The sequence below is a fragment of the Heteronotia binoei genome, chromosome 2 (assembly GCF_032191835.1).
Source record: "Heteronotia binoei isolate CCM8104 ecotype False Entrance Well chromosome 2, APGP_CSIRO_Hbin_v1, whole genome shotgun sequence".
Classification (NCBI taxonomy): domain Eukaryota; kingdom Metazoa; phylum Chordata; class Lepidosauria; order Squamata; family Gekkonidae; genus Heteronotia; species Heteronotia binoei.
In genome coordinates, this window is record NC_083224.1 from 147,128,003 (window position 1) to 147,139,880 (window position 11,878).

Sequence of the window (11,878 nt, forward strand, 5' to 3'; positions counted from 1 at the left end):
CAAGCCCAGTGAGTTCTCTTGGTCAGTGACCGTTACTACATCATTATATCAACAGGTCTGTTGATTTTTTTAAAAAATGGGCAAGATCTTCTCTCAAAGGTATCAAACCTTGTAATGAGTTGACAACACTCCTACATATGGGTTACCTCAGGCCAGTAGGGAGCTGGAAGATTTTTGTTATTAGTACACAGGCTTCCCTACTCCCTGACATGTGCACTCCTCCTCCTGAAGAAAAGTACAGTCACTTCCTCTAAGTGCTTGGTATTCATCATGTTCTTTATGAGCAAAATGACACCATGTAAGCCATTTGAGTGTTACCTATAACTCTCTTTTCTTCAGTGTTGTGTGGTGTTCACATTAACAGTTGACACAAACCCAAGTTTCCCATTCAGCTCCCTCATGATTTCCTGCCTTCTTTCCCTTCGAAGCTGTGGAAGTGCTCCATTTCAGTGGTTCCTTGGCTTTTTGACCTGGTGTCCTTCAGATGCTTGCATGCATATTATTCAGCTACTCAGGCTTAATGACAGCATTGTGAATGTCGAAAATAAAGCAGGACACCTTTTCCTCTGAGTGCTGTTGCATTCACTGCCTGGGACTTGGTCTAATCACAAACATGCTTGGGAAAGGCACTTCATGCACAGAATTATACTGTACCTGCCCCCCACCCGTGTGGAGCTGACAAAGCAAAGCAAAATAATAGTTCTTTCTTTAAATAACAAAGGATATGATATGGCTGCCACTAGGTAGCTTCAAAACAAAACAAAACATAATAACTATAAGCACTTACTGTTATGGCCTGAAATCTTTTCTTCAGCAGCTCAGCTTCTTCCATTCTAGAAATACAAAATGCCACACACACAGGTTGTGAAAGCTGTAAAGTGATCCCACATAGGCAAGCAGGCGCCCTGTGAGGAGGAGGAGGGCTACGGAACAGACGCTTCCAAAGAGTTGTGATCTAATTCCACAGAGGAGCAGAGAGGAGGAAGAATTCCTGACTTCTTCAGACCCTCTGAACAGATGAACAGACAGACACATGTAATGAGGGTGTGCTGGAAGAGGCAGACGGCCAGAATACTGGCACGGGTTGACTGACAAGTTTGAACGGCAGGGAGCACAAGCCTTTTTCCTTCTCTAGCTGCCAACTTCTTGCTGTAATATGCTCATTTGGCATACCGTAGATTAACCTTTAAGTGCCCTAGTCATATTTTCCCTCTCCAATCAGGAGAATGCCGTTTGTATTTGGGTGCCTTACTGAATGCAGTAATGCTTTTTTAAAAAATAAATATATACATATAAGTAAAATGTAAAACACAAAACATTTTAACCCTCGCTGTTCTTGAATGTTCACTGAGATATGATAACAGTAATAATTTAGCATTTAGCCCATTTCAGAGCACCTCATGTACCTTAGTAATCCTCAAAGCAGACCTATAAGGTAGAGCTAGATAATTGTGCTCCTTTTTTAGGAGAGATCTGAACTGGCTCTTACCTCACAGTTATAGTTACTATGTTATACCTGATGTAAACACTCATGCAACATTTTTTATTATTTTACAATGGAGAGAGAATTTTATATTTATTTATAGGTTATTTATTAAAACATTTTATCCCTTGTTTTGGCATTCAAAATTAGCCAAAATGAAACCTAGTGTGATATAATAGAATACCGAACAAGAATCTTGAGACCCAAGTTGTACCATAGAGTTTTCCCTCCCAAATTGCTAGAGTATCTGGGAAACCATAGAGTTTTCCCAGAAAAGCCTAGAACGGCCGGTGTGTGGCATTGCCGGCATGATGATGTCACTTCTGGGTGACATCATTGTGCTGCCGATGTCAGGGGAGGTTCCCCCCGCTGGCCCAATGTGGACTGATGGGTTGGGAACCTCTAAGGCGGGAGAACCTCTGCCCGGCCTGGGGGCTTGGCAGCCCTAAAAAAGCCCTGGTGTGTAGTCTAAGGAGATCTTAAGATTGTCGGGCACTGGAAGTTATAATTCTTTTAGTGTTCTGTTTCACTAGGTGGTGAGCTAGATTTTGTTTTTAGGCAAAGACATTTCAGAGATGGTTTGCCATTGCCTGTCTCTGTGTCATGCCCTGACCTGTATAGCCCAGGCTAACTTGCTCTCATAAGATCTTGAAAGCTAAACAGGGTTAGCCTGCCTAGTAGGGTGACTTTCAAGGAATACCAGGGGAAGACAAAGATTGGGGAGGGGATGGAATTCAGTGAAGATGTCACAACCAGGTCAGTGGTCTGTTCTTCCAACTTCTCCTTTCCTGTGAGGCCGCTTCTTCAAATCTTTTAAAATTTCATTTTTTTCATCTCATATCATTCCCCTCCCTCCTTCCACCATACCTTATTTCACTTGTAGGGTTTGGTATGCATGTATTCTGCATGACATACTAAGTTTTTGATCCTAAATATCTTTTTGGGGATAACTGGCTGCTATCCAGCTATGTTCCACTCAACCTAAGAAACAAAATTGAAAATCCTCTTCAGGTTTTTCTTGGTGCTGAGAAGAAGACAAGACTCGCTGTGAAAAGACCATAGTGCTAGGAAAAGTTAAAGGCAGCAGGAAAAGAAGAAGACCCAACATGTGATGGACTGAGTCAGTCCACAAAGCCAGGGCCACTCCGTTTGCAAGTCCTGAGCAAGGCTGTTTTGGAGGACATTGGTTCATTGATTCCAGTGGTGTAGGGGGGGGGGCAGGTGGGGGCGGGTCGCCCCAGGTCTGGGGGGCCCCTTGGCAATGCCAAGGGGCCCCTCAGAAGCCGGCTGCCTGGCGTCCCCGCCGCCGCCACTCACGTTGCTACCGAGATGATCTGTGACTCCTCTCTCCCTGTGAACCGATCGAAACATTAGTCCCCTGCACACACACACACACAAACCGTATGCTCGTATTCTCCCTTTACCTCTCCCAACCCGGTAGTGAAGGAAACCTCCCGGAGGTGTGACTTTAAACCAAACAGATTGCGCTTCTAGCCCTCCTTCCCACCCCCCTCTCGCCCGCTTCATTAGAAGCCTATTACATGGCTGAGCTTTAGCAGGGGCAACCGAGTGGGGGGCAGGGCACGCCGCCCAGTAGGAAGGGTCAGGCTACCCTTCCCACCGGCTCTTTGAATCTCTTTGATTCATGCCTACCCGGCAGTGACAGGGTCAATTCCCCCTTCACCCCGGACGGGAAAAATGGGGGAAGAGGAAGCCAAAGAGAGGCTGGAATGGAGTTAGAGGGAAGGGTGGGTCAGCTTTCCTTAGCCACATCAAATGTTCTGGACGGAAGGAAGTCCTGGCCATTGCAAAAAAGGAAGATTGTTTCCCTTTCAAAAAGAACCCAGTACTAGGTCCATTTTTCCCACCTAAGCCAAAGAGTTTTCCCTACTAGAAAAGACTGCACCATTTTGGTCTTTTCAGTTTAGATGTGTGCGTGTGAGTGAGAGAGTGAGTGATAGAGAGAGTGAGAGAGACAGATAGATAGATAATGGGACATTGTGTAAAGCACTGGAGCGCCACGGTCATGCTGGCGATCATAGGAGAGGAGAGGAGCTGGGCGCCGCCGCCGCCGCCGCCTAGCGCCGGAGGCAGCCGGGGCCGAGGCGGGCGGCTGCCGGGGCCATGCTGTGCCGCTCCAACAGGGGGGCTCTCTCCGCCCGCCTGCGAGCCCAAGGGCCTCCCTGCCCTGCGCGCCACGAGGAGGCGCCGCCAGTTGCTAGGGCGAGCTGGTCCTTGCCTCCGGCGAGGCAGCCTGGGGAGCGCGCTGCTGCGCTCCATGCGGCGCGCAAGAGGCCTGAGCTGCTGCCGGCCGCCGAGGTCATAGAGTAGGAGCCGGGGCGGGGGTGGCCGTGGCGCCGGTGCCTCCCGACCACGGAGCCGGTCTCTCTGTCCCCGCCGGCGCAGCCAGCCGGTAGATCTGCCATTGCGCAAGTCTGCCGGGATTTTGGTCTGGAACCTTCATCGTTGCAGGTGTTTAAAACATATATATGATATGTTGGCTCTTTCGCACACATTGCGTGGCTCTTAAAGCCCCACCCCCCATCGGCCAGCTCGGAGAACACATTTAAAGTTGAAGTTGCTTTCTTTCCACCTCCACCTCCATCACTTCCTGTTTCCAGCAGGGCTCCCTCGCAAGTGGTGGCCATCCTGCGGAAGTGACATCACCGGAAGTGACATCATATCCTGTTTCTGGCGGCGTGCACACACATAGGGGGCCTCACATAAATCTTGGGCCCCAGGCCCCCAAAGCCCTAGCTACGCCCCTGATTGATTCATTGGAGGATTGCCATGTTGGCCTGCAGTAAAACAACTAGATTTGAGTCCAGTGGCACCTTAGAGAACAAGATTTTCAGGGTATAAAGTTTTGAGTTTGAAAGCATATGCCCTGAAAATCTTGTTGGTCTCTAAGGTGCTACTGGACTTGAATTTAGTTGCCATTGACTCATAGAGTTGCCATAAGTTGAAAGCCACTTGACGGCACATAAAATACACATAGCAATAAAAAATCCATTCTGAAGACCAATAAAAGGATGCACATTAACTGCAATCCCATCTCTTTCTCATGCAATATCTACACAACAACTCTGAATTTTCTGACTGTAACCAAATGGAGTGGACTGTAACTAATAAACAGATGTGCAATGATGGCTGCCTGATCCAGCTGCATGGTGAGCAACCTGCAAGGGCTTGTGGAGGGCACCTCACTTCCCCCTCAATACCTCTCCCTCCACTCTTTCCTTCCTTCTGGCAGCCTCCATTTCCATGCCTATCAAACATGTTTTAATTCAGACTTGTTAATTAATATAAACAAAAAAAATCAAGGGTTTTTTCCCTATTGAAAGATTAGTTTTTCTACTCTGAAAGCAAGAGTGTCCTTTTCTCTGCAGGTTTATGTCAAAGTTGAAAGTGATTTCACATTGCTAACAGATTGAGCAAGTTTTTTTCTTCTATCTGGTTAAAAGGGCAAACTCTACATTTGCAAAACAGGAAGAACTGCCAAAAATAATGTATGCTTGTGGGACAATGACTAACTTCTTTCTGAAAAAGTTGAATCTGGGTATCATTAAGAATTTGGAATTGTTTCTCACCTTCAACATCATGTAAACAATGTCTGCAGGTATATACTGTATATATGCATGACAATTAGCCAATATCCTATTTGTTCTGCAAAATTTGTAGAGATTCTAGAGGCAATTTCATTTTGTTAAATGGATTTGTAATATTTACATTTCCCTCTGGGGTTCAAAGCAGTGTTCTTAAGAGTTCCTGAATGGTTTCATCAGCTGTCAAGGTATTGACCATACATAGTTCCAGGGCTTTTTTTTGAGCAGGGATGCACAGGAATGCAGTTCTGGCTGGCTTGGTGTCAAGGGGTGTGGCCTAAAATGCAAATAGTACCTGCTAGGTTTTTTATACAAAAAAAGCCCTGCATAGTTCTATTAAATGTCAGTAAGGTTGCTAAAATATGTACATTTAGACCATGGCACTAAAGAATGTATGTTCTTAACATACATATTTACAGGCAGAAGTTAACCAACACTGGATGGCTGATTTTTTTGCCTGTACTTCAGCTGTTTAATCACACAGAACCCCTCTCTATCAGAACTGGTACCCTGAATGAGATTGCCAGCTAGCCAGTGAAAATGTCCTATCCTTTTATTGCGGGTTGACTGTGCAGAAATAGACAGTTGAAGCTTTTCATGACATAGAGCCATGGAACATCACCTGATAACTGCTGCAGATCTAACTGATATTGAAAGGGACAACTTGAGTGACCAGTTTAAAGGTCAACACTAAATGTTTCTTCTAGAAGCATTGCAGTTTGGACCCAGCATGAATTTAAATAATGTTCCATTACACAGACTAAAGGGTACAAACTCCCATTGGATAAAGCTGAGCAGGAGTGTAAGTAGTTGAGTTTAGGATTGCTCTTTATGGCTCTTTATGGTTATCTGTCTTTAGAGACATACCAGTATTTAACTGGTAAAGAGCTGATTAAACAAAGAAAACAAGTTATAGCTAACACTATTTATCAGTTGTTTCAAAAGAGCCTTTAAAAAGCAGAACTATTTGATCACTATATTTGTTTTAAAAGAACGTTGTTTATTAACCATCTATTACCTAAATTAAAGTCCTGCTGCAAAGTCACCCACAAAGAATTTCCCAATAATTGACCACACTTGTCTTCTCTGTAAGGTGATACCCAAGCTTTTGCCCTATTCATCATTGGCCATCCTGAACAGCTGGTGTTTAATCTGCCAAAGAACTTTAAAGGTATTTGAGAACTCCTGCTTTATCCTCCCCCAGGCTTCCCTGGCTGAGCCTAAACTATATTTCAGAATACCTCAGATTCAGAGATGTTCAAACAACAACAACAACAAATCAAACAACTGTGAACCTCTCCCAATGGATATGCTTTGATTTTGCCTCACTGGGGAGGGAGTGTTTCAATTATCTGTTTGGATAGGTACTTTCAATTGCTGCATGTAGTTCAGAAAGTTTTGGTTTTGACTCCTTGGCTGATTGTATAGTGGATGAATTGCATAGCATTCTAGATCACAATCAGATCACCAGCTTGTTTTTTCCCCCTTGGAGAACAATAAATCTCTGGTCAACAAAGCTAATATCTTTTCTATTGCATCTTGCTTTTAGCTTTTGGCCAACTATCATTCCATTGAGACTTATGCAAAGGATAGCTATATCTGACTGACCTGTTGCATCTGTTGACCAGCTAAAATGCAAGTAAATGGCAGAACTTAACTGTGGATTTCAGGACTGTATTTAGCATTAAGTGAAGTGTGATGGGTCATTCAAAGTGCCATCCTAAGCAGAGTTGGTCAATCCTGCTAAGGATTCCACTATCAGATAGACAGATCATCTCTTGGTGTTAGGTAATAAACATGTATGGATGAACCAGCTCTTAGAATATTAGGAACCTAACCAGTAGAAGGAGTAAAACACTGACTACATAGTAAAATATTTTAGGGACAGGATGGAGTTAATGGGGGTAAGCAGTCTGCTGATTTTTGTTGCCTAGACCATGACCAAGGAAGGAAGACAAAAACAAATAGTATGTACAGTATAGTCCATTTATTCTGACTGAATTAATTGAGACTAACTGCCACAGGCAAAGAATAGATCTAATCCTCATCCATATAAATTGGCTTTCAAAGCCCCATTCAGTATTGGGATTTTGAAAGTTTAGAGTAGTATTGAAGTAGCTTTGTGAAATTCTTCTGAGGAAACACAGATTTCCCACAAATTTTCCTTTAAAATTACTGGTTTGGTCCCCCAGAATGTGCACGAAGGTCTGGGGTGCAGAATATGTGGCCCACAGACTCATGTTGTGTGGCTGGCCCTTTGTAAGGATCAGAATATGGACTACCAGACTCTGGATTCAGTGGGTTTACAGGTGTGCCCTTTAGATGGTTATGTGTGCTTTGCAGATGTCCATTGATGAGTTTATGAGTTGGGGTCTTGAATATTTATTTTTAACAACACTGCTGGTGGGATCCAACACATTATGTCTCTTGGTGCTTGCATTTTTATGGTAACATCTTCATTTGTAATGGGTGGCAAAAAAAATGTAGATTGGAGCCTGATGAACTGGACTAGAGAATATAGTTATTGTAAATACAGTATACTGTTCAGAATTAAGGATGCAGGTAACCATGTCTAATGCACATTGGGGCCAAGAATCCCAGCTACAAATACAAGTTGATGGGGTGTGAACTGGCAGAGACTGACCAAGAGAGAGATCTTGGGGTCGTGGTAGATAACTCACTGAAAATGTCAAGACAGTGTGCGTTTGCAATAAAAAAGGCCAACGCCATGCTGGGAATTATTAGGAAGGGAATTGAAAACAAATCAGCCAGTATCATAATGCCCCTGTATAAATTGATGGTGCAGTCTCATTTGGAGTACTGTGTGCAGTTCTGCTCTCCGCACCTCAAAAAGGATATTATAGCATTGGAGAAAGTCCAGAAAAGGGCAACTAGAATGATTAAAGGGCTGGAACACTTTCCCTATGAAGAAAGGTTGAAACGCTTGGGACTCTTTAGCTTGGAGAAATGTTGACTGCGGGGTTACATGATAGAGGTTTACAACATAATGCATGGGATGGGAGAAAGAAGTACTTTTCTCCCTTTCTCACAATACAAGAACTTGTGGGCATTCGATGAAATTGCTGAGCAGACAGGTTAAAACGGATAAAAAGAAGTACTTCTTCACCCAAAGGGTGATTAACATGTGGAATTCACAGCCACAGGAGGTGGTGGCGGGCGGCCACAAGCATAGCCACCTTCAAGAGGGGTTTAGATAAAAATATGGAGCAGAGGTCCATAATAAATATTGCCACTGTGTGACACAGAGTGTTGGACTGGATGGGCCATTGGCCTGATCTAACATGGCTTCTCTTATGTTCTTATGTCTACTTGCCTAGTCAGTTCCAGGGTTCATTTTAGACATGTAGCTCCTGCAGAAGACCAGTCCACCCTTGGAATGACACTCCACCCCCCAATTTGGTCAATCATCTGTCTAGGATGAGGATGTTACCACACTCTAGAAGCAGAATGTATTTACTCCCATCATTTCCATGGACTAGTCATTATCAATTGCATTGGGTGTGTGTGTGACAGCTTCTATTTATTAACCAAATTGGGGGTGAGTAGTAAGGTAGCTTGAGAACCAACAGGCTCCTTGATATAGTAAGTTCAAGGTATCACCAATGGGAAGGACAAAAGTAATAAGAAATGGTCCTATATGAAACTTGACAAGGTTAAAATCATTTGATGATAGCTTGGCTATGTCAAAATGTGCACATGGAGTGATGCTTGCATACTATGGCAAGTTGTTTCGTACTGCTCCAGCAGCCTGTACATTCTGTCTGTGCAGTGAATGACACTGTACATATTTAAGCAGGGAGTGATATTCACTGCATTAAGATCACATCTTTTAAAACTATATGAGCTGAGCACTAAGTGACCACTGTTACAGAAATCTCTTTAATATTTTCCTCCTTTAACTTGTTGCTGGGTGGAATTTTTCCTTCTACCAATAGGTTATTTTTTTCCACATTTATGTTAAGCCTACTCTGAACTAGATCTGCATGGTAAAAGAAGAAATGAACCAGCTGTCATTTCGTCTGGCCTTAAGCCTGCTTTGTCCATGAGGGTGCTGTTAGCAAGATATCACCTACTGATAACATATAGACACTTCAACAGACATGCTCTCTGCAAGTTTCCTGGAAGAGGGTATGTGAGATTTCAAAATTAAAATGCTTTCCTTTATGTGGCTTAATGAAGCCTTTAAAAAAAAAATCTATCCAGCCTACAGTTCTTACGGCAAATTGTGAGCAAACATTTCTCTTGACCCAACGAACACTGACTTATGAATAAATTGTTTGTAGTTATTTGATCCAGCCTGTGGATGGAATTCTTTTTGATTCCTCCCACACTTAAAATATTCATTTTCATTTTGCAGTGGATTTCATCATAGGAGTCTTCTTTCACAGGGCATTAGCAGAGTAAATATTGAAACAACCAAATTGGGAAGTGGGATGGAATTTAGAAGATAGATAATCCTGGGTTTGTTTTGGAAAAAAAATTGTGAGTGGGTTTGTTGCAGTAACAGTAGCAGCTGGAAATGAATATGGATCCTCTTGCTTTGGGAATTCTGCTCCTAGAGCCAATTTTAAATAGCAGCACAGAATAATCTTAGTACATGAGAACTGCACCAGCTGTTCATTCACTCACCTCTTTTTATATTTTTGAGTGCTTTCTAACATTTTTATAGTTGGGATGAATTCTTGCTGAATTACTGGGATGAATTTTTGCTGAAAGCACTCTTCATCCTCATACTTAACTTTCAGAGTGTTCTAGGCATTCCTTTTAAGTGAAAGGAGGCACATCCAGAAGAGTGATCCAAGCTGAGTATCAGTGTATAGACTCTTATGAGGACAGATCCATTTTGTGTATCTCTGCATTGACAGTTATCAATACACCCACTAAAGAGTCCCAGCAGAATTGTCTGTTGATAGAAGAAGCTGATTGGAAAGAGGTAAGAACCATGCAGTGACTGATGCTGAGACACACAAACAGCAGGAAGCCTCCATTGGAGTCTGGTACCTCTACTACATCTCTTGGCATTGAGAGTGATTGCTAGGTAGAACTGATTGAAAGGAGGCAAGGCAATTTTGCAGAGATTCAGCAGGTAGTATGCATAATTAGATCATGTCAGCAAGAGGCCTGTGGGCCATTCTGGTGAAGCAGAAGGAACAAATGATTCTTGTTTATATATAGATCATATGATGACCTTCTCATTGAAGTTACCCCAACTGCACCACACCTGCACTGAAGTCGGGGTCTGTTCTGTTGTTGGTATCACAACTGACCCCAACTTCAGGGCAAGTGTGTGTAATTCATCGTACAGATTAATGAAAAATGCTTGTTGAGAGCAAATTTGAAACTATCCCAGCCTGACCTACAAGCTAACTCATAGATACAGGGCTCTAATAAAAACATAAAGGTAGTCCCCTGTGCAAGCACCAGTCTTTTTCGACTCTGGGGTGATGTTGCTTTCACAACGTTTTCACGGCAGACTTTTTACGGGGTGGTTTGCCATTGCCTTTCCCAGTCATTTACTCTTTCACCCCAGCAAGCTGGATTGAACTCAGATTGTGAGCATAGGGCTCCGACTGCAGTACTGCAGCTTTATCACTCTGCGCCACGGGGCTCTTCAGGGCTCCAATACAGGGCTCTAATTTTTTCAGCCAAGTGGTAATATGCAAACAATTTAAATTTAATTCATTTTAACTGATTAATTAATTAAAAGGCACATGATTAAGGAACTAAAATTATTTAGACTATTCTAGATAATCAGGCTTTGAACAATGGAAACTGAAATATGACTTTTATACCAAAACATGTATTTCTGTGACAGAGAAGTCTTTGTTATTCCTACAGCAAGAACATTTACAAAGAAGAAAATTTTTCCTGCAGAATAGGAGTCCGATCCCCTCTGTTAAGGGAAAAGCAGTATGACTAACCTTCAGTGGCTGGTTTTCCCACCAATATGAACTGGCAACCCACCCTTGGTGAGTAAACAGTTCTGTTGCCTGAAGTCAAGAATATACCTTAGCTCTTAACAATGGCAACTTGTCTGGTGCATTGGAACATTTGTAGTGACTCATTACATTTTGTCTCTTTACAATGATGAAATTGCTCCATTTTTCTATTTTATGGCTTGCCTATACTTGAATGGAGAAAAGACAATGCAATATCTTCATTGAGCAATAAAACAAGTCATGTATACTTTCATTGACATGTTTGTATTGCTGCCTATACACACTTTTCAAAGCCTTACCTTAAATTAAATATTTGGAGCTGTGCCATTTGTATTCCCTTGACTTCATGAGGGTTAAATTGGCATAAATACCTATCATTAATTGATGTGTGATGGAAGTGAGTTCAGGCACATTTGTATGGGAGTAGAGATGTATATGATCCCCTCTGGGAAATGAAGCAAGTTTTGCTTTCCTCAACAGCTCCCAGATGTTTTGCTCAAGTAAGAACCTCTGGTTCACTAAAAATGTGGTCTATGGTTCAATGGGATAACTCCAAGTATGAGGGTCTTATATTGCCATGTGAGCTGCATAATATTTTGTGAATAACATATGAAGGACCAGATCTGTACCAGAAGACTGGCACTTGATGGAGGACAGTTACTATATGACAGCTGAGACACAAACCTTGGATGAACAGAAGTATAATACAGACCCCGATGAACATTCAGGCAAATAGCTCATAATAAATGTGAGCTGTTCTGTGACTATGTAATTACTATTGCTGCATGGCCCCCAACTATTTCCCAGAGTGATTATACGTTCCAGAGACA

At 42.7% G+C, this 11,878-nt stretch overlaps 1 protein-coding gene across 1 annotated transcript in view; it reads right to left on the minus strand.

Annotated features, from left to right (window-relative positions):
- PALMD (palmdelphin) overlaps positions 1-1,157 on the minus strand; it is a 35,682-nt gene extending 34,525 nt beyond the window's left edge. Inside the window, exon 1 of the mRNA XM_060232204.1 lies at positions 788-1,157. Within this exon, the coding sequence (XP_060088187.1) occupies positions 788-832 (45 nt within the window). The 5' untranslated portion in view covers positions 833-1,157. The remainder of the gene's footprint in view (positions 1-787) is intronic.
- Between the last annotated feature and the right edge of the window lie 10,721 nt (positions 1,158-11,878).